Source organism: Tigriopus californicus, chromosome 2 (genome assembly GCF_007210705.1).
Source record: "Tigriopus californicus strain San Diego chromosome 2, Tcal_SD_v2.1, whole genome shotgun sequence".
Taxonomy (NCBI): Eukaryota; Metazoa; Arthropoda; class Copepoda; order Harpacticoida; family Harpacticidae; genus Tigriopus; species Tigriopus californicus.
Window position 1 is genome coordinate 14831158 of NC_081441.1, and position 22847 is coordinate 14854004.

At 45.7% G+C, this 22847-nt stretch overlaps 2 protein-coding genes across 6 annotated transcripts in view; both read right to left on the minus strand.

Moving 5' to 3' along the window:
* Positions 1-2215: 2215 nt before the first annotated feature.
* Positions 2216-22847, minus strand: part of LOC131893398 (microtubule-associated serine/threonine-protein kinase 3-like) — a 61727-nt gene continuing 41095 nt past the window's right edge. For 2 of the 3 annotated variants that reach the window (XM_059243407.1, XM_059243409.1), the window contains 4 exons: positions 9832-10098; positions 9034-9732; positions 5995-7375; positions 2216-5915 (listed from right to left, as the gene is read on the minus strand). In XM_059243407.1, the coding sequence (XP_059099390.1) occupies positions 2983-5915; positions 5995-7375; positions 9034-9732; positions 9832-10098 (5280 nt within the window). In that variant the 3' untranslated portion in view covers positions 2216-2982. Of the gene's footprint in view, positions 5916-5994; positions 7376-9033; positions 9733-9831; positions 10099-10358; positions 11070-11195; positions 11931-22847 lie in introns of those variants that run through there. The other variant, XM_059243408.1, reaches the window with a different exon arrangement.
* LOC131893405 (uncharacterized) lies at positions 13572-22492 on the minus strand. 3 transcript variants are annotated; one of them, XM_059243424.1, is made up of 2 exons: positions 22201-22492; positions 13572-14706 (listed from the first exon to the last, which is right to left on the minus strand). In XM_059243424.1, exon 2 carries the CDS (start codon positions 14317-14319, stop codon positions 13774-13776), a length of 546 nt encoding a protein of 181 aa, XP_059099407.1. In that variant the 5' UTR covers positions 14320-14706; positions 22201-22492; the 3' UTR covers positions 13572-13773. The 3 variants fall into 3 exon arrangements, with proteins under 3 accessions (XP_059099407.1, XP_059099405.1, XP_059099406.1); XM_059243422.1 differs by having other exon boundaries at positions 13572-14710; XM_059243423.1 differs by having other exon boundaries at positions 13572-14713.

Sequence of the window (22847 nt, forward strand, 5' to 3'; positions counted from 1 at the left end):
ATCAGATGTATCTTTGTAATATGTCAACTACATGATTGGCTAGTGCAGCTTTCCATGTTTAAGAATAGCTGCTCGATACGTATGTTCTATCCTGAATAAGTTTTAAATGCCAACATTTAGCACTTTTAGGCTTTCAAGAAATGTTTATGAAAATGAAAGAACATCATTTATTTTCATGCTATCATAGAAGCACATTATTTGTTTCTGGCGATTACTTCAAGTATGGTTAGGTCATTTATCGAGGACTTCATTGCAATATGCAACTTTCAAACTGTAATAACTAAGCAAATGCTAAATGGATTTTGATGAAATCTTATGTCAGTGCATCACTAAGAGTACTAATAATGTTGTTTGATTTAGTTTTGGACAATGATACTTAATAATGTATCTTAAATAGTTTACTATATAATAGTGTTACTACACTAATATAAGCTACTTTCAAAGAAGCGTATTTAACAAATACTGTTACTTTTGTTTCTTTATTCTTTATTCCACCATGCATCAATACTTTCAAATGGAAAAATAATCTTCGGCTTGGCGGTTGGAGAACAATTACTCCAGTTGCCAAGTCGGGACTTTTACAAAGACTACCGAACTTTGCTTTTCCCAACGAGTGGAATAATTTCAACCCTCCAGGCATCGATCTAACCAGAATTAAATTCACCCAAACAACTAGAAATTATCTCTTACAGAGGTACTCTATTGCTCCGTGCAAACTCAAAAATTGCTATGTATGCCTACAAAAATCCTAAGAAATGATTTTTATTTTTTATTACGATCATCAGCCGCTCAATCTCATCAAAACACTCCATGCACCAAATACAATTCTAAACTGATTAATTTTCCTCCCATTCCTGAAGTCGTTTCACATTTTCTAGTAAAAATAACAAATTAACACTGAAGATATTTGCTTTGCTCTGTTTTTCATGTTCTTCTTTCTGTATCTTTTTCTTGGTCCCTTCTTTTCTTATAACTTCAAACCGATATGATTTCCTACAAGCCTTTCAATTTCATTTTGTATTTCTTCCAACTCACGTTATAATTCTGTTGCAGCTTGGCCTCTGTAACATTATTGACTATCTATGTCATGTCTTCGTTAATTTGCCCAGGTCCAGGTGAAAACAAGCTTTTGCTTACCCAGAACCTGAGGAATTACATGCTCATGAAATTTTTGATGTATCAAGATGCTAACTCAAAGATAAAATGCCGACATTATTTAATCATGATCTAAGTGTTCCTGAAATGAATCCATCTATCTGTCTATCTAAAATAGCAACTAGAAGTCTTGGCATTTGAGGAAACACTTAATTAAAATCACCGTGAAAGGAACTTGTTACCTCTGCTCCTTACTTTTATCTCTTTCTAGATATGTTTGATTAGATATGTTCGTCTGCCAAGCTTGAATCCCTATCCGTGAAATGTGACAAACACCGCCCGCCCACTTTCTTTTTGACGTCATTTTAATGAACTTTTTCTTATTTCAGAATTGTGTTATAGCTGATCAAAAATCAGTGAACATCATGTCATGAGTTAGCATGTCTAAAGTAAAAGTGCGAAATAGCAAAGATGGTGATTCATGAAAAATATTGGGGTAATCCCAAAGGAAGAGATTACAGAATTATGTGCTTCATCACCCTGAATTGTAGAGATTGTATAATTAGTTTCACACATATATCCTTGGTGTAGCCACCTAGGAAGAAGCTTTATTGGCATATATTCGACTCGTGAAGATTGCATTAGGATTCTATCTAAAATAATGTTACATTTTTATAACAACGCAACTAAGGTACCTAAACGGACTCCAAGAGTCCGTTAGAGTTTTTTCATTCGTTCTTTTGAGTGTCGATAATAAAACTACACTATAGGAAGGCTCAAAATCTATGAATTCCAAGTTTTCAAAAGGCTATTTCTCAGTTCCATTTCCAGTTGCAAACACTCGTGTCCATTGACCCAATAAAGAAGCATGAGCAAAAAAAACAAGTGTCAAGAACTTTGCAGTGTATGTTTAAGTTCATTAAGGATTCCAATGTTGAGCCAACCCGTCCCCTACATCCAAATTGCCCAATTCCCTGGGATCAAATGGTGTTCTCGATCTTGATTATAGTTTGCCGGAGCCACGGAGGCCAACAACGGCCACCTAAGCTTGCTCACCTTATCCACCTACTCAGACTACATTTGTTATTAAAGTGTGTGTGGGTTGGTGTATACTTCAGTAAACAGTGGGACTTTCCGATTATATTTCCGTAACAAGTTAGTTCAACAGTATCATGGTTTGTGAGGGTAAGGTCGAAAAGGGACAACGATGACGACGGATGATGGTATTTTCGCATCAGGGTTCATGACTTTTCGGGTGAATATTTAATGACGACGAAGACGTTATGCACTATCAAAACAGTCACATTCATAATAATGACCCGGGTTGGCTTGGGAGAATCACAAAAATAATAAGCATAAAAGTTTGATTGTTCTCTGAAATGAGGAGGTGTTCCTCTGCGATTGAAAATTGCGACACTTTTTGATCCCAAATTGATTGATTTTTGCTGACTCGCAATTGTTTTCCTTCGCCTGGATTTTTCTTCATTCGTTTCTCGTTTACTTCAATATGTTGTGCATCGAGCGTGAATAATTGTAGATTTAATACAAGCCCGATAAATAACACCTAGCCAATGAAGTACTGGCAATCAAGACGATAGATAATAGTAGTAGCAAGATTTGAGGGATTGGTCAAGAGAAACAGAAAGAGGGTGGTGGTATGTATGATTATGGAAGGGTGAATAATTTATAAGTTATGAATGAATGTTTGTGGGCGTTATTGGTCAGTTGGATTCTCTAGCTCAAGGAGGTCGGCAACATCGAGGAGAACGAATAATTTTAGCAGCCGTTCAAGATTTCATCTAATTTCAAGGGTTGGAAATGCAATATCATTTTTTTCATTCTAATCGTGGAGGCGGTTGCTAATCAGGTTCCAGACTAAGTTGGCGACTAATGGTAAGACTTGAACATTTCCCGCTTCTCGTGAGCATTTTTCTTGGACTCCTTCTTCGAGCTTTTCCCTTCCTTAGGTCCATATGGTGAGGGGGTCAACGCCGTGGCACTCGCTCCAGATTCCCGACCCTCCACAGATCCCTTCGATTTGGGACTGGGACTAGCCTCGCGATTCTTCTTGGAGCGTGAATCAGAGCGGCTGGTCCCTCGGATGGCTTTGGTGAACCGCTGCATGGTGCGCTCCATGGACTCTTGTCGCGAGAGCTTGGGCGACTTCGTGGCCGACTCGGATCCTAAGGAATGAGCCGAGCCCTCAGATCTCTTCTCCTCCTTGAAGGAACTGGATTTCTTGAGGCTGGACGCCACCTCCTTGGTCTTGGCTCCGATCTCCATGGCCAAGTTCTTCACTGCTCGAGACTCTGGCTTGGGTTTCATCAGACCGGGGTATCCACCACTACCACCGCATCCGGCCAATCCCACGAGTGTGGGTGCGGAGACGGTGGGTTGCAGGAACACTTCTTGCTCCTCGAGGTGTTCAGGACCCTCTTCGGGGATGGTGGCCTGACTGAGAGAAGAGGATTTGGAATGCTTTCGAAGCATAACTTCGGCTGAACTGCATCCGGGACTCCCGGAGGAGTCAGTAGTCACCGTCACTAGTGTGGACGGCGAGGTATGAAGTGCTCGAGAAGGGAGCGGCGACAACTCACCCGTTCGGGTGCTCGTCAAGGATTGGGTTGAAATGGTCAACTTGGGCGAGGTGGAGACCACGACCATGCACTGCGGATTGCAAAGGGGTGAAATCGATTTCTTGCCATCCGATCTGGGGTGGATTCGATCCGGTGAAAGTGCTCGTCGCAGAAGTGGTGACCCCGGTTCAGCTGACTTAGGCCGATTGAAAGACTTCTTGGCAGAGCCCGGCGTTAGGTTGATTGAACCAGGGCTGTAGGTTTGGGTGGTGTTGGACGAGCCCGCCGCGTGGTGAGCCTGAAGTGGCAGTGCAAGAGGCGACGGGGATCGGGTGGGAGAAACAGGGACCGGGCTTGGGGAGGGGGTTCGGGCCAATGGAGAGAGGGGGATGTGCCCCACAGATTTGCGTCGGGAAGGCGAGTGTAAACTTTTCGTCTTGACGTGAAGTTTGTGCTTGAGACCGTGTAACGAGGAGGGACGAGCTGATTGCGAGAGCGAAGACGGATTGTTAGTCGATCCTGTGCCCAGAGAGGCAGGCGAGCACGGGGCCGAGTCGGCCGGACTGGATGAACATGAATCTGACAAAGCCGAGTCTGAGGCTTGGCAACCCCCGCCAGGAATCGGCGATGTCGAGATGGGTTTGATGGCTGTGCCACTGATGAACGGAGATTCCCTCAGAGATTGCAAGCTCTGACTAGCCGACAGTGAGTGCCCACCAGAGGCGGCGAGTTGCTGCATCTCGGCTGTGGCCTTCTTCGAGCTCAACTTTCGGAAAAGGGACGTTTTCCGTTTCTTGTCATCTCTGCGAGATTTGGAACGGTGCTTGGCAACTGCCCGTCGAGCCATTTTGATGGCTTGCGGGTCCCGCCGCCGACCGCCCGTCTTAATGGACGTGGTTTCGAGTGCTGTGGCTCTGAGGGTCACAGCCTCACCTCCAGAGAGTAGGATTTGAAGCACCTGGGTGTGGAAAAGCCCTTGAACTGGTTCTCCATTAATATGAGTGACTAAGTCACCGGGTCGGAGTCCGGCATCGAACGCCGGTGAGCCCTTGTCAACTTCCATGACCAAATGATGCACGGTGTAGAAGTCAGTGTCCCCAAAATACACGCGGATGGCTCGAATGGTGAATCCAAACCCTCTTGGCCCTCTGCGAACAATGATGGGAGCATTCAGCGAGTTGATCAGTGGCGAGAAATCACGGCAAGGCGAGCCATCTCTTGAGGAGGCCGTGCTGGATCCTCCCGGTGATTGAATCGGTAGGTTCGCCAGACATTCCTCACTAGGAATCATTAAAGACAGCCCCGTGGCCGAGGAGGATTTCACTATAGGTCGCGAAGACTGTTTGGGCATCGCCCCTGTGTTTGGGGTGGGTGAGGGATGGCCCTTCGACGAGTTCAAGACTAAAGGGCTGGGCGTTTGGGGCTCTATGGACAACTTGGGAGTCACAGGGAGACTCCGGGGCCCTGACAACGTGGATTCAAGACTGCGATTCATCATGCTCAAGCCCCGAACTTCCAAATGAGGAGGCTGATCCACTGACGAGAACGAGAACCTGGGCAAGAGATTGGCGTCCTTGGCCGAATGTAACTTGCGTCTCCTTTGCAGCAGGGGCGAAATATCTTCGCTTTCGTTCTGACTGGACTCGGGCGTGGACACACTAGCTTGTAGGGAGAAAGGGCCACTCTTGTTCGGCTCCAAAGCCCGATTGGGGATCACCAGAGGCGAGTTGCTGCTCACGTTGTGCGTCATCCCACTGGCAATGCTCGTATTACTGCTACTATGATGACCTCCACCACTTACAGCATGGGCCACCATATTCTCCAGATCTGGACACGACAGATGATTCTCCTTGCGAGCCAAAATCTCGGCTTTGGTGCTCTTCTTGCCCTCACTGTTGTTACGCCGGAGTTCGGGTGACAAAGAGACCTTGCCATCGGATTGATCGCTACTGTGACTCGAGGTCTCGCAAATGGACATTGAATGGCGATGCTCTATGATGCTATGATTGCTGCCAGTGGTAACTTTGCGATATCGGGGCGAGGCCGAAGTGAAAGATGCAAACATGGAGCTCGTGTCGTCCGTGTCTTCGGCCGAGGAGCGCGTTTCAGCGGCTTCTTCTTCCTCCTCTTCGATCTCGTGATTGTAGCGTTCGGATCGCATATCAAAATAGCTCGTATCCTCTTCGTCCTCCAATTGAGGGATGAAATCCGCCTTCAGTCTTAACATCGAATTCCAGTCCACTCCTGAAACATATAAGGGATAGAAAGTTTGCTTAGATTATGGACTCCCTGAGGCCCATCGAAGTGTGCAATGTGTACTCACCCATAAAATAAAAGTGTTCCTTCACCTCATATGCTCCAGCCGTTCCCAATCGATCCAAAGGGTTTTGATGCAACAAGGCCGAGATGATATCTTTAGCTTCGGTAGGCACCGGCCAATCTTCTTCCTCAGGCCACTCAATGTCATCATTCACTGTGTGAGCAAACAGTTCCTCGGGTGTTTCCCCGAAAAAGGGCACACAGCCAATGAGAAATTCGTACAAAATGATGCCCATTGCCCACCAATCCACTGGCTTGCCGTAGCCTTGTCGAAGTATCACCTCGGGCGCAATGTACTCGGGCGTGCCGAACACTTGTTTGTCCGAGAACTGCTTCGTCTCCTTGTCGATGTATCCTTCATAGAGATTGGTGGCCAAGGACATCAGACCCATCTTGGAAAGGCCAAAGTCAGTGAGCTTGATGTGGCCCAAAGAGGTGATCAAGAGATTGTCGGGTTTTAAATCACGGTGAACAATGCCGAAGGAGTGCAGGTACTCGACGGCCAAAACGGTCTCAGCAAAATAGAATCGCGCCATGTCTGGAGGGAATGGGCCCATACTCTTGAGGAGAGTGGCGGCATCCCCGCCTTCCACATACTCCATGACCATACAGAGATGCTTTTTCGTCTCAAACGAGCAGTACATGGACACCACAAAGGGATTGTCGGCAAAGGAGAGAATATCTCGCTCGGCGAACACTTGTTCCACCTGATTGCGGAGAATCAGATTCTGCTTGTTGATCTTCTTCAAGGCGAACCGTTGGCGGTTCTCTTTGTGCTTGACTAAGTACACAGCGCCATAGGCCCCGTTGGAAATCAATTTCACGATATCGAAATCATCTTCCGAGGGCTCTTTCTTGTCAGACGAAGGGGGTGGTCCGGATGAAGAGGCACCTCCATCTTCCGAGCTCGCCTCGGAGGTTTGACCCGAGCAAGAAGCCATGGCGATGCCGGTTTTGCGCTTGGGAGTTGAGCTATGTTGGGGTGGGTGAATGTTTTTCGACGGATGAGTCAGAGACTGGCCTGAGGTTTCCTGATGTTGTGGTTGCTGTTGTTGTTGCTGTTGTTGTTGTTCTTGCTTTTCTTCGTGTACTTGAATCATAGGTTGGGGTGGGACATAATCCGGTTCCAAGGAGGACATGTCCTGATTGAGTTCAGCCAAGGGATCCCGGTTCAAGCCCAGCTTGCCGATAATGTACTGGGGCACATTGGCGTGCACTCCATGAAGGCCACGGGCTTGGCCCTCGGCGGCTTCTAAGAGCTGATAGAACTCTTCAGGATCGAATTCCAGGCACTCCAAGAGCCGAGCGGGTCGACTCACAATCAGCAAGAGTTTCTTGATCAAGGCAGTGAGATGACTGGCGGCTTCGGGAGATTTCTCTCGGGTCTGAAAGAGGGGAGTGTATTCAGAATTCGACTTCAGATTTTGGAATGTGCTTGTAAGAAAGCATGATACAACAAGGTTAGGCTCAGTGTGTGCTTGGGTCTTGAAAAAATGGTCAATTATTGAGAATGCACAATATTCTCATCATCTTGCAGCAGTTAGCGGTAAGTAATGATTGGTTTTGATTTTAAGATAAGAAGTTCAAATAGAGTCTCTAAAAGTTTCATTGGTCAAGGCCCTGTGATGGAAAATTTTAGAGCTCAACTTCAACTCCGAACGCGGCAAATTTGCCTACTCAGTCTGAAATTGAAGACTTGGCATTGCAAAAACAGGGCAGCTTTCACGCTTTGAAAGCAGGACACGGTGGTTATAATTCCTGATTAAGCGCTTGCACAAATGCCAAGACTTGGTTTCTTGGTGAAGAAACAAAAGGAACAATTTTTGTTGAATAAGCATCTTAAAAAGTAGCTCATATTAGTATATCAATGCACTTAAAATACATGTTTAAGTATCGTTGTGCAAATCCTAGTCAAACAATATTATCAAAACTCTTAGTTACGCACTGTCATAAATTTTCATTCATCTATTTAGCAGATGCTTAGTTATTACACTTTGAAAGTAGCATTTTGCTATAAAATAGATCGAAAAATGACCGAAACCAACTTTTAGTTAGCTGCAAAAAACAAATGATGTGCTTTCGTGATAGCATGAAAATAAATGATATTCTTTCATTTTCATGAAAATTTCCCTAAAACCTAAAATTAATTAATATTGGCACATGAAATCTGCTCAGGATTTGAAATTTCCGATTACTTTTTCATAAACTTTGACAGCTAGACTAGCCAATCATGTGCTTGAAATTTTACTAGGATACATATGCCAGTTTAATTTTCAAATTTGTCTCTTTTTGCACGGATTATGTTCTACGTGCCAAAACCTTTTTCATCAAATGGTAATAAAAAATCTTAAACTTCAAGATCACAATTAAATGAACTCATGGTTAACAATTATGAAATCATAGTTGTGAATCGTTTATTCCAATTAAGTTTTAAGTGACATTATAAACTATTTTTGCTTATTCTGCATGCTTGTGAAAAGTTGAACATTTTCATTTAATTTTATGACATTGAAAAAGCATACTATACTTCTTGGCAATATCCATAAGGTATAAATAACCAGAGCATTTTGCAGCCAAATTCGGTGCAAATTACAAGTTTTGAAGGGTATTATATCAGAGTCGTTCGATGGATTTTTTCTGAAATTTCAATTGAAGGCGTAACTAAGGATATTCCCAATGTCTTAATATCGATTTCAAAAATACTCTCTTTTAATAGGTTTTCAGTGGATTGATAAACTTATATGAGCTATTTTTAATGATGCATATGTTTTCAAAGTTGTTCCATGTGTTGTTTAAACAATGAAAAAACGCAACTAGAAGTCTTGGCATTTGAGCATAATCTTTTTAAGTGTAGTGAGAACCACCGTGCTAGGAATGAAGGAATTTCTTTCATTTTTGAATGAATCGACATTTGATCCATCGAAACTTAAGGACTCACGTGTTACAATCATCTAGCTATCCGATCGAAATCTCTCGATTTAAGTCACTAGTCCATATCTCGCGAAGTTTTGAACTGTTTGGACAAACGACACCTTTCCCATACCTGAATGAGCAACTTTTCGAGGTTCTCCGACATCTCGTAGAAGTATCGACTAGTGATGAGCTTGTCTTGGGATTTCTGTAGGCAATCTCGAGCCATTTCCAACACTTGGTGATGCACAAAGCGGACTATGGCCACCGAATCCGAGGCGATCTCGCTCTCGGTCGGAATAGTCTCGTTATTGTCGATGAAGTTCTGTAGACGCTCTTCCATTTGCTTGGTGGCCTTGGGAAATCGCTCCTTGTACAGCGTGTTCATTAGCACAATCTCATTATCAATCACGGGCGTGCGGATCGGACTGGACAAAGAGCGGCTCCGCGGGCGCATGGTTGTGGAGTGAGCCGGTGAACGACTCCCATGGGACCCGATGCTCCCTTCGTCCACGCCAATCAGACTAGGATTCGAATCGTTCGAAGAGAAATGCCGCTGATGCTGGTTGTGCCGGAGTTCGTCCAATATGGAACTACTCGGATTGGACGTGAGGGTCGACGGAGTGTTAGCGGTGGTGGCGGCGGCCGTGGTCGTCATGGACGACGACGACGACGACGAGTTCCCAGGGGTGCCATGATGCAAGTGATGATGAAGATGGTGCCCATGATGACCGTGGTGATGTCCGTGATGATGGGTATGATGGGCAGTGGTGGTGACCACTGCTCCGGCTGCTCCAAGTTGATGAAGACGCTCCTGGGAAGAGCATTGAGACTGAAAGACAAACCGTTGAACAGACCAGGTGAGTGAGCATGGACGTTCAATTGTTCATCATAACAAGTAGCTCCCAACAGATTGGAATAGGAAACTTACCGACACATTGGAACTCCCGGGCGTGGTTCCGTAACCCGACGAAGGTAAGCTGGCCAAGGACCAACGCCGTCCATCCACCTTCTTCACATTGGCCAAGGCAAACTGATTGGGCGACACCTTGGGCGAGTCCAATGGCGAGACCAGATTCGTGCTGGGTGAATGACATCGGGGCAAGATGGGCGAAGTCTGGACGATCATGGACTTGCGATGACCACGAGGGGCAATCCCGCTCGAGGACGTTCGGCGGGAGGACAGCGAGAGCTCTTTCTGTAAAGAACAAGTGTCAAACACGAGCGACATGAGGCACGTGGTCAAATGGATTGGGCACTAGCTCATGTCAAGTGACAAGTGTTCAAACATCAAAGTCATTCCAAGTCGGCTTCACATAAACAACACGAGTGTCGGCTCTCAGATAGGAACAATCAGTGTGAAAGGTTTCTACAGATGTAAATCGACTGGAATATTGAAACAAATCCGGTCGGTCAGATCGGATCCGTTCCGATGCTTTGAGTGCTCCCAAGGCCTACCTTAAACTGCTGGAGAGATGTGAATGAGGGCAATACTGATTGTTGGTGGTTGTTGAGATTCAAATGCAGAGCCGCTCGCCGCAACGTCGAATCAGAAATGCTGCGGCTAATTGCGCTACTAGTATTACTACCGCTACTGGTGGGTGTGCCACCGGCACTGGCCGCACCCTTCTCGTCGTTGAAATAAGGCGGGTGAGGCAACTGCAAGGATTGCGGCTGAGGTGAGCCCGTTAGGGCTCGGTAGGCCACCGCACTGGAATGACTCGGGAGGCGGGGTGGGGGCGTGACAGAGTACGGATGATTAAGGACGGGCGGTCGCACGTGGAACTGAGTTGGACGCGATAACGCATCCGAGGCACCCACGGGTTGAGGGGTGCCAGCAATGGGTGTGTTGGGGTGCGGAGTGGTCATGATTTGCGCCTTTTGACTAAAGAACACCAACTCAGCATCTAGATCCTCCTCCTCTTCCTCCTCATTTTGTTTATCATCATTGTCTTCTTGCCCTGTGGGATCTTGGTCATCGTCATCGTCGTCGTCGTCGTCGTCATCATCTTCACGCTCATCATCGGCCCCGGTGGTGGAAGTGCCCACCGAAGATGGGTGACTGGTGGGGGGCAGGATAACGCCCCCATGTTGCAGTCCAGCGGCGTGGGATGAGTGCTCGGGGAGAGTAGGCGGGGCACTCAGGGGCCCGGAATCCCCAATCGAAGGCTGTGAATCATAATCAAGCTCATTTTATACACCGACATTGACGCATGATAAGTGAAGAGGGTCATCTCACAAATAATAGAGAGAGAGAGAGATTGTGACAGAGAAAGATAATTTTGGGCAGTTTACCTCGCCAGTTTCATCTTGACTTAATGACCCCTCTGAAGGTCCAACAGAGGAGGAGACAGGGGGTGGGACCGGAGTCTTCTCTCGACTAAAGAACCGGAACATGTCGCCGGCCTTTCAAACTGCCCACCTGGAGGCAGGGATTTCACTGCACTACCTACAATGGGACCGAGACTCACGCTGAGCTCCTGCTCGGCCCTTGGGAAGACACATCTCCCTCAAAGTGGAAAGTGGACACGGAGGGAGGGTAGTTGATCAACTCCTCAAACAGGTTGTACTCAATTACCATTCACTCACACACTTCCATACTACTGGTTAGCCATGACAATGTGTGGGGCTTTGTCTTTGAAAAACATTTCTACACCTTCATGAGCATTGAGCACTCTGTGTCCAGGTGGAGATGGAGGGGCCCCTTGGTACCTTCTTGGTACCTTCCTCCTACGATATCCCCTAGACTCCCTCTTCTCGCCTTGGACGTTTGTCTATTGATTCGAGGTCCGTGGGTCCGGCGGAGGGCTGGCCAAGAGCGGCGGGGACATACATCCATGCCAGAACACACCACTTCTTCCCAAGATCTAGCCGCTCCATCTGGGCCCTTAGCCAGGCACACTTCATTCACACAAAGATGATCATATTCACCACCATCCTGGTGCGTCGGACTCCCGCGGCTGAGCACCAATCCACTTACTCGGCACTCACTACACACGACACTCGATCTGGATGGAGTTGGAAGTGGTGTTGTGCATGCGTGCAGAATGGACGTACGTACGTATGTACGAATGCTCAGTGGAAGAGCTCCCTCAGCTGAGGTGAGTGGCTAGCTGCCCAATCCCAGGGAGGGCCACAGCCAATCCAGCCTCAATCACTCAGCTGTTCGCGGGCGGCTGCCACTTCTCGCTTAGCCGAATCTCCATCTACTACCCCTCAGTCTGTCTCCAAAGAAGAAGGAAGTGGTCGGGTTTGGTGGCGCTTTGGACGAGTTCTGGCGCCCTAGCGCCCGATCCCGGTCTCTACCTCCCATTCCAAATGTGGACTCACGTCACGACAGTGAAAGGAAAAGGATCCCAGACAAAAGGGGCTCTAGTCAGGAACAGGGCCGCCATGGGGCCCCCGTCATCAACCCTCTCGGGTGTTGGTGAGAAAAGCTGTACAAGTAGTAATTGTATTCTCTGGCCTTCAAATAGTGATGGCCAATGACCCGATTAGTTGATGAATGAGAACAGCTAGAAAGGGAGCTTAGTCGGAAGGGATCCTGATCAAGCCCAATTTTTGATAGACCGAACGTCACGGTCGAGACGGTTCCTGGCCGACCAGCAGTGTGATGATGGATCTTTCGGTCCAAGGGTCGCCGTTATGACTCGAGCAGAGAATTCCTGAACGAGTTGGTAACAAGTGGACGAGAGGAGACGTGAGTCGATCGAGGAAAGACAGTTATGGTGGCCCCGAGGGTTGAACAACCCATCGTTTTAAAGCTAGTCTAAATTGGAGGAAGATCTATTAAGCCATGATGACTATCAAGAGGCTATTAGGGCCATGCTTTAATAATAGCTAATATCTTTGATTGTTTGCTATGGGAGTGTGGGTGTTTTGTTTTATAGTAGACAGGAGATGCTGAAGCATTCATGCTTTTTAATGCCAAGAATACAGAAGAAGCCTGGGTAAATTCAGGAATTGCCACCCAAAATGGAAATGTAGTCGACCTCAAGCGTTTTGTCCATGAAAACAGAAGTTTCCTCATTTAAACAAATCCAAATATGCTTAATACCTGAATTCATCAATTGTTGACCACGACTTGGGTTAGTGTGTAAACTTTCACAACCATTGTTCTGTCAAACACTTTTTTCGGGATTTCCAACCGAATAATCGCTACGGAAACTGGAGCAAAGACGATGATATAATTGGCGTTTAGAAACTGTTTCTTCCATGGCTCCTGAGGTTCAAGCTATGCGAACAGAGACGTTGAAGATGTGAAGAAAAATTTGTTGTTCTGCCGTTGTTCTAATGCTTGGACTTGAAAGAAATTGCCGAGTAATGATCTTTGAATGTCAGCTTACAAAAATGCTTTAAAGACCTATGAATGTGATCAAACTTGAGCGCCTAAAAATCTAAGAATCCTTTTCAATGGCTAATCAGATTATCGGAAATAGAGACTTAATTAGGAGAATGACAATGTCAACTGGCGTGAGAGAGCCTTGTCTGTAATTCGACCGTTTTCTTGGTACCACTCATGCCATTGGCTAGCTCTCTTGGAAATACAAAGTACATGAAACATTTGCAAAAATATAGTGGATAATTTGCTTTTTTTCCCTTCGATTTTTAGGATTCTGTTTTGAAGATCAAGAAAAGAGTTCAGTTCTTTTTATCCTATTCTGTGCCAGGATTCCATCTTTTTGTCTGGATATTGTTTATTACTTTGTTTAGGCTATTAGAACCAGGCTTTTGTTTTGGTTTTTTTGCACAAAACGGATGTCAATTTAGCAAGTTCCACCCGTTTAATTTGTGGAAAGAAGAACGCCGGAAGATAAGCAAAATCATGACACCCTGAAATCGATCTTGAGATGATTGAAGAGAGAGCTGCTTTTCAGTTCAGAAAGAAAAGATTTATCGTGCAAATTCGTATTTGCCAACCCCAACTCACCCTCAATTGCTTGAGATGAGACAGTCCCTGTTGAGTCTGAACATCGGGCGAGAGCCCTCCAGCTCCAGCTTGTTCGGATTGCTCTCTCACGGGGCTCAATGTAGTTCGCATGACTCCGTTCATGCTGCCAAAACTCAAACGCATGGGATGACTTCGGTCCACCAGATCCTCCACGTCGCCCGTGGACTTGGTTCGGTGCACGGCGGATGGGTGTTGCCCTGATGGTTCCTTGGAACCTCGAGCTCGTTCGTCATCATGGAAACCCACAATATAGAAATCCTGATGATGTTGACTCACAAATCTGCCGGGATCGGTCTGACCGCCAATGCGGAATCGCGGCTTGACCAACTCGGCTGTACCGGATGTGATGGCCGTCACGGAAATGGACCGCCGTGTTCGAGGTGAGTAGAAGTGCTTGGGAGGTTTCCGACGAGCCACCCTGGGCGAGGAACTCAAGGACTCCCGACGTATTCGAAGCTCATCCTCCATGACTTCTCAAAAATGGTATGGGATTCAAAGTTTGGACTTGTTGTGAAGCATCATTGTGATCAATGGACCGAGATGTTGGACTGTGTTTCAGGGAAATGATTTGGACCCCTGAGCAATGATGACTGGTGACCCCTTTGACAGGTCCAAGTGAACATAGCTGTATGAGTGATGACTTCCAATTCTGGTTTTCAAGTCTGCCACGTTCACTGGGTGCCTCTCAACTCTGACTCTTGGCGATGATTCTTTGCCTTCATTCGCTCGATCCATTGTGCTTGAAGTGGTTCATGATCAGGCCTCGTGATTGTTAGTGTCCGTACAAAAGGATGCTCATTACCACACATGACGCTCACGGGCGCCCCGTTCGTTGGCCTCTTGACATTTCCTGAACTTTCTACTATTCAGATTGAATGATTTGCAAGGCAGTTTCGGGGAGTTTATCGCCTTTGGGTTCAGACTTTCATTTCCTTCTAAAGTGTGGGCCAGAATCGCGGAATTGGTAGTTCTGGTTTTTTTTTCTTCCCTTCCTTGAGTTGCATCAAAAGGCAAAATCAAAAGGAAACATGGAGGAGCGATCAATCCTCGACAAGCAATGACAACGTTGACGGCCAAAAGCAATTGTTTTCAGATGTCGATTCCTGGACTCCAAAGCTCAAATTAGCTTATCAGATCGGACGCAGGGCGAATCGTTTCCCCCATTTCTGGTCAAACAAGCTCATTTTTCCCACTCCTCTTGGGGGCGCTTTTTGACTTCTGACGATTCGGATTTCAACAGGTCTGAATGCCAGTTCCCAGCCAGTAGCACGTCGTGCTATTCTACCCATTTTCATTGGGAGGTCCAAATTGAACCCAACTGTGTTTCAATTACCCGTATTTTAACGATTCCTTTAGGGCAGATAAATAAGGCTCTAGTTGACATTGAAGGTCACCTACTTATGCCTCGGTTGCGAACGATCTTGAACTAATCTTGCATGCGAATGAAATATGAAGAGGCATAACAATGGGCCATGTATTGGGTAGTGCCCCAAGAGAGGAGATCTTGTGACACCAACATTACGTTGGCTCACACCCAATTCAACTCCAAATCTCCTCTCTCGTCGCTCCTATTGTAATTTATGCAGATTAGGTGCGAGATGGCCATAGTTACGATGTCATGTCCGTATAATCATAGAGTACACTTGCGGACAAGTTCTAACCTCAGCACGTTCAATTGAGGCGTCCTTGGTCAAATACTGAAGTTCTTCAGAGATAAACGATAAGCACTCTTTTCGCATTGATGTTAAAAGGTGATTTGTTTTGGTCGCAACTTGGAGTGCTTTATATTGGGTTGAAAGCTCCCAAATGGGACCAAAATTTGATATCAAATAGTTTGCATGTGCTTGAAATTACCATGCAATGACTTAGCAAAGAGTCTTCATTAAAATCATTTTAAAATCATTTACTCCCCGGCCTCGTGGCCTAGGACCTCACAAAGTCCGACTAAGGCATGACTCATTCTCTCTAAAGGAAGTACGTCCACACTACGTACATAGATGCTCCTGATTGTCGAGCAGAAGGAGCCCCCAAGATGCGATGCTGATTGTCGATCCCAGTTTTTGGTGGTCAAGTGGCTTTTTGTGCCCTGACAAGGTACCATCCCCGCTGGCATCGCTCGCTCGCTGCTATGCTTATCCACCCTGGGTAAAAAGGTTGAAAACCTCATGTCTCATCGCATCGCATTTGTCACCAGATTGGATTCCAGATTTCTTGAAATGCCATCTAAAGTCCGAAAACATGTTATTGTTCATGACTCCCAAATCAGCGCCAACTGACCATGAGCACTCACTCAATTTGCATTCAAAATAAGAAAAAAAAGATCTCCGCCTCGGAAGCGAATTATTGAGGAGCTTGAATTGAGTTACTACGTTTCCACTTGTTTGGCATCGATTGGGCCATGATTAATGGTGACGTCTAACTCGTTCACGAAGGAGGCGACCTCAGGGTTCGGGCCCACAATCAAAAACTTCCACTCAATTGTTGAGAATCTATGGCATACCCCAAAAGGTATCTCAAATTATAAGTGAATGCCACTGCCAAATCTGGATTGAATGCCTAAAAGCCTGAATGAGTCCCAATAATGGATGAAAAGAAGGCCTCCAACCACGTGCTAGGTTGTTAGTCACCTTGAAATCTGATCTTGATGCCAACACATTCCGATTGACGCGTTGCGTTGCGCCTAAACTATTTAGTGCTCATACACTAGTACGTACGTACAGTCGTCGACCCAACTGTGTTCTCATCAAGTGCAGCTCAGACTGTGTTCTCATCAAGTGCAGCTCAAAGAGTTGGTGCCCAGTCTTTTAGAACGACGAATTTGTCACTTCTAAGAGTTCTCACACGGATTAATGGCCGGAAAACCTTGAACTCAATTGATCCTGTTTATCAGGCGACCTAATTCTTAAATGACTTGCAAAGATAAGAACAACGTTTCAAACTCATCATTACACTTTAAGAACGGGCTAGTGAGCCCATTTCCTAAGAAAATGTTTCCTTGGACAATGCTTTGTTTTGCTTGCCTTGGGCCTTAAGGAGGCATGATAACAGAGACTTGAGGCCTTTCAATTGGTACGTAAGTACATACACGGACTCGACAATCCGAGAAGCTCACTCAACAATACTAGCCTTGCTGGTTTACATCCATGTAGTCCCTTTGATTCGGTCTCGAGGTACACATGTTGGCGAAAAATGGGCCAATTTAATGAGCATGGCCAAAATGTGATCCGAGATTGCGCCCCGATTTGGTGGCTAAATACAAATCGGAGGCCGGACCCTAAAAGCCATTGTATTTGTCATTTCCTTGGGGAAGCCGTGTCCTGAATAAGAAAACGTTCAGGTCAAATACACAAATCATGAAACCTTGCCAATCCAGTGATTTTGATATTTAGCCTCTTGTTGGGCCAAATTGAAGATGGCTTTACGTGGAACCCTCAAATCAACCTGACCCTGTTTCAAAGCATTAGGGAATTTTTTTTGGAAGTTTCAGATGTTAACCAAAATTCCTGACCTATTCATTGAATTGCCCTAATTGGAAGATGTTTCTGATGGGCCCATTGTAGATCTTGTCTCTGAATGGGCCTCGAGATTTTGGTAGACAAATTGTCGCCTTGGAGGACGCCCTTGTTCACTATCTTGTCCAACTTGGGAGTCTAGTAGTAGCTTCTTTACGCCAATTCTTCATGGCCAAATCAAGATCCAAGACTCCACTACTCAGGTGTCTGCAATGCTCAACAGCGCTCTCAAAATGATCCTCGGAGATTTGACTTTTGGGTGGGTTTTGATGGGCACCGCACACAATTATACTTCCTGGTGAGGTAATGCCCAAAAACATCCTTGATGATGGCCTATTGCTGGCGATGAACAAGCAAGATGACATTGACATCCAAGATGAGCCAGACAAGCCAGCCATTTCCCAGTGCGTGAAAAAGAATTGGCTACCAAGTGACTTAAATGATGGATGGCGTATTTCCATCATGGAGTCGTAAGTGTTCATTTCTCAATTGACGTGGGGGGAGAGAAATAATCATAACCCTAATCATTTGTTTGGGGCGGGGAACTAACTTTCAAGCCACCCACAGCCCACCTGAACTGAACGATCTGATCCTCCCTCTACCCTCTACCTTTCCCCTGCGAATGTTTGAGGGTGAAAGTGGCGTTTTTAGTCGGACGATTGAACCCAATATTCACGAGTCCACGTTTTGGGTGGAGCACGCTCTGATTAATGGATGGTTGTGCCTTGACCAATGGTCCTACCACATCATGCAAATCCAGAGGCGACTGGTATGAAGTATTCTGACCCATGGACCTTGTATTCAAATAGAGTCAGTCGTACTTTTGAATATCACCCAGTACATCAGTACATAATGGAATTCGGGTTTCTTTCTCGTTGAGAGCAGACAACCTTTCGACATGTCCGTGTTCTTGTTGTGATGAGCAAGTCTGGATGGATGCTTCCAGATTCGAATTGATAAATTTGTTCTCAGTCTTCTCATACGGAAATGAAGGATAATTCGGTTGCATGATCAAGGTCATACCGCACTATGGAGTTGCACGAAGTGTTTGGCAAGAGCTTGAAAAGGGGAAATGTCCTCGTCAAGACGTTTTTAATGGCCCGTAAATGACACCTAATATTTGGCTGGGGGCAATGACGCCACAGCCGAAAATGACGATATGTGTTCGGTGCATAATTCTTGCTCGAAAATGAAATGTCATGTCAGATTCGTCGTCTCTTTCTTTCTTTCTCTCTCTCTCTCCTATCCTCTGAATGAGAATCCTCTGAATGGACGTTGCTTTAGTGAGGCTGTCCAATATGGACGTTGTACGTAGATAGAGAGGGTGGTGCCAATGAGAGGGGGGGCAATTCAAGTTGGGAAAATGTGATGTTATTATTACATCGTCTGTTATCCCTCCCTCCTCGAGCTCATTACAATGGAGCTCGATTATGTGGACCCCCACTGTCCGGAATCCTTTGAAACTTGACGAGCAACCCGCTTTAAAAAAAAGGGACCACAATCACTGGTAATGACATAACTCTTATTATTGCCCTGGTGCCATTCGGACAAGACTGCAGCACATCTCAGGCCATCCTCAATCAGTATTGAATTGACCGATCCAATTGATCAGCATGATTGGGACGATCTTTGAACACGATCCCACATCGCGTGACACTGGTATTTGTCGAGCGTGTTTTGAGCCGTCATTGTTTTAAGAATGGCATTTGGCCAATGTTTGACTGTCCGCACCAACCCTCCCTTTCCACCCTTGAAATCCCATTCATCCCTCATTGTTTGGGTATGCCCACAAAAAAGGAGTTTTGGCAAGCGTGTTCGTTGCTGACGTGGTTGTTTTGATCTTGGCCAAATAAAAGTGATAAAAAAAAATATCCGAGCCCAACCCGTGGAGCATGATTAAGATCTTTCTCTTCAGATTGAAACAATTCAAAGCGATGCTTCGCTCTTCCTTGTTTACTCTAATCCAGTGTTCTCGGCATTCTCCAAAATCATGATTAAACTGACAAGTCTTGGAGCAGAACAAACACGTCCTTCCCCTTACGATAGTACAGCAGGTACATTCTAGCCGGTTGTTTGACTTCGGGATCCCCAAGCAAGTAATAGAATCTCGCTCTTAACTGGACAAATAAACAAGATCCACCAAGAATGCTCGGTGTGAACAGGGCTGGACAGATCAGTGCTCGGAGAGGCTTGAAGAGATATTTCAAGAATGCTTTTATGTCTTCATGACCATCCAGTGGCTCTTGAACCCCAATCCAGTTCGGCCATGTATGAATTAAACCAGATTGGACTGATACCCTTCAGGGTTGCGAGTACCATGGCTTCCAACATGAGGCGGCCATTTATGGAGACTTGGGGAGAGGGCCATCTTTTCAGGCACCCCTTTGACAGTGGTGTGGTGTCAAGCCAGATCGAGGAGAGGGTGGGATTGCGATTGAGTTGTCGTCGGACCAGTTTGCTTTTTATCTGGGATGAGGAGGCTCTGGCTGTCTTTGACTGCTGTATAAGGGCAAGGGGTGGCAAATCAAGCGCTATTGTTTTGATAAGCATTTCGGTCTGATCGATTCAGTCACATTCCTCAACCCCATGTGTGCTCAAAGAGAGAGGGTGGCGACTTTGGCGCTCCCAACCATTCAAGATCTTGCCCCCGGACTTGTTCAATGCTGCAGAGGTTGGTGACATGACCAAAATATGGTGGTCGAGTCCAATCCTCTCATTTCGAGGATATTTATGATTCCCCTTACCGCCATGACGCCTTTTTTTCGAGTGGAGTGAATCTTGATTCTCATCCCCTCTGCCCAGACCCATAACCCTTCAAGATGGATCCATTCGTCAATCAAGGAGTCAAAGAGGATTTGAGCCACCGCGACCAAAGTGTGTGGCATTGGATTTAAGGCCAAGATTATGGAGTGGGGATTGAAGGCATAACGTTGTGGAATCCAAATTTGCTTATCTCAATTTCAACTTGAATGAATGGCTTAACGATAATGGGATAATGCCGAATCCAATGATGGCAATTACTAGCTGCTCGCTCTTGAGAAGGGGGTTGAGTGCGAGAACAAATGGCCAATCCTTGTCACCTCAAGTGAGGGTTGATGAGGTGAAGGATCTCTTGATCTTTCAAGGAGAAGGTTAGTCATGGCTGGGCCAAACTCGAAAATGGCCGAACCCTCAACGGGAATATGAAAAGAGCCAATATTTGGTGGGAACAAATAGAAATATTCAAACGTTCAATTCGATCTGCATTAAAGAGCAAAAAAGCCACTCCAAGTTTTCGAACTTGATCTGAACTATGCTAGTCACTCAAAAAAACAATTTGAACTTGCCTCAATAGGTCCTTCTCTCAAGTTTCGTTCTTTTTCTTGGCACATTCACCAAAAACGAATAGTCTCGATTCCTCGCCTCTAAAAACGCTAGAGTACACCGAAGTACAAGTCTTTTATACCCATAAAGAGTTTGTTTGTGCATGGCTTCTATTCAGGTCAATGCCTCATCAAACTTCGGTCGCGTTGTTCCCTCGGCACATAGGAACCTGTGCCTAGAAACACCTCCATTGACCTCGATTACTGCACAAGTAAGGGAGCGTGAGTGAGACAATGTCACTTTTGGGCATTTCACTTCTCACCCCTCGTCCATATAAGCAATGCAGAATGTCATTGATTGACAGGTTCGCTTGGAATTGATCGATGATCTCGCACGTTTTTGCTTTCAAACCAGGCAACGAAAGTCTCGAATCTCTGGACAAACAAAATATTGGCTGGTGGGATGTGGAAAGAATTTGCATTTTAAAAGCAGTCCAAGAAACGCGTGGTCCGAGCACTTTGGCCAATCGAACGTAACCATCTCAATTCGCCAACCATCGTGGTCCGTTACTTGAGTGAGAAACAGGATCCAAGCTAAACGAGCGGTCATATTAGTTCCATTATAAGGATCAACACTTTATGGTTGCTAATGCGTAGTGATGGGTTCAGGCACCAGATAACAAGCTTTTAAGTGGCAAACGGAACATTTTTAAAGGGTTGAGTGGTCAAAAGGCAACACTAGTTTTTCAGTAGCGCGGTGGTCCCCGAGGATGAAGCCAAGTGATGTTCCGACCAAATTGAGTTCAATAATCGCGAACATTGAATTGGAATTCCATCCATTAAGAAGTGGGGGTCTGACCAAAATTGGATTTGTTATCTTTACGGGTGGTGATCAATGCAACGCGTTATTAATATCATTTCCAATCTCCTTGGGCCTCTTTTTGGGATTTAAATCAGAGCCCGAGCACCTTGCAATCATTGGTCCTTGAAAGCCGTGAACATAATTTGACCTTTACTGAATAATAAACGTAAAAAAAGTCGCGAGGGTCGTGGTTCAAAATCGAGCCTGGCCACGTGTTTTACTCTTGAACTCCAGTTTTACTGCCTTGGGATGGAGCAATAATAATTCTACGTTCAACTGGTCATGCCTCGAAACAAATTCAAAAAAGCGTAGCAACATATTTCAAACGAGGTCGAAAAAAAAACACATCCGCTCATCTACCCTGATCATTGGTTAACTGGTTTTTTTTTGGCCCCCTCCAATGAACCAATTTTCGTTCAAACTCTGCAAAGTGTCGACCGAATTGAAAGGCTTCAAGAATAGAGATCTTGTCAAGAAATAACCATTGCAATGGCCAACATCGCTGCTCTTCCCCACTACCCGCCCCTTTGGAATCGTGTTTGTCTTGAGACTAATGAGACTTAGGGTGTTGTTTTACCACCCACCCACCCAGTAATAAATCGAATGAATTTGACGGCGTTCTCCCTCAATCGAGCCCTGGAAATCATTCAATGGAACGAAGGATCATTCAGACCTGTGTCAACACATGAAAATGCATTGGGGAAACCAGACCGGTGCGAACGTGATGCGAAACTCAGGCACATCCATACACAGAAGACAGAAGTTCATCAGCAGCCATCCTTTGGATGCGTGTGCATGAAGAACGAACGGCTTTTGGAAGAGCTCTCACTTCACTAATAAGGGAACCCACATTATCACTTCGGAACCACAAAATGACTGGATAGACTCGAGAGAAGAAACCTCGGTGAAACAGTTTCGGACTCGAAGACTGAGTGAGTGAGTGAGTGAGTGAGTGAGTGAGTGAGTGAGTGAGTGAGTGAGTCAGCTACTACTCGACTCAATGGTGTCTCGGTACTTCGGTAGTTAGCGAGTACACAGCCTGACTGTTTCCAAGTCACTAAAGTCATGATGATCTTCACGCGAACGAAAAGCACCAGAACACAAAACGAATCTGAACGTGCGTGTATCAGCCAGCGGGACGACAAACCTAGACACATGCACACATGCACACACACACACTCACACACTCACTCACAGATACATACACTCTACACTTCATGAGCACGGATGGAAAGAAGACCGGGGATCTCTACGCTTGTTCGCTTGCTTGCGCAGGACTTTGTTCACTGGGAACAACGTGGAAGCAAATAGAGATCTGTA

What these genes read in the sequence shown, in the direction of transcription:
- LOC131893405 (XM_059243424.1), bottom strand. Translation starts at nt 14,319, where the DNA reads ATGGAGGATGAGCTTCGAATACGTCGGGAGTCCTTGAGTTCCTCGCCC.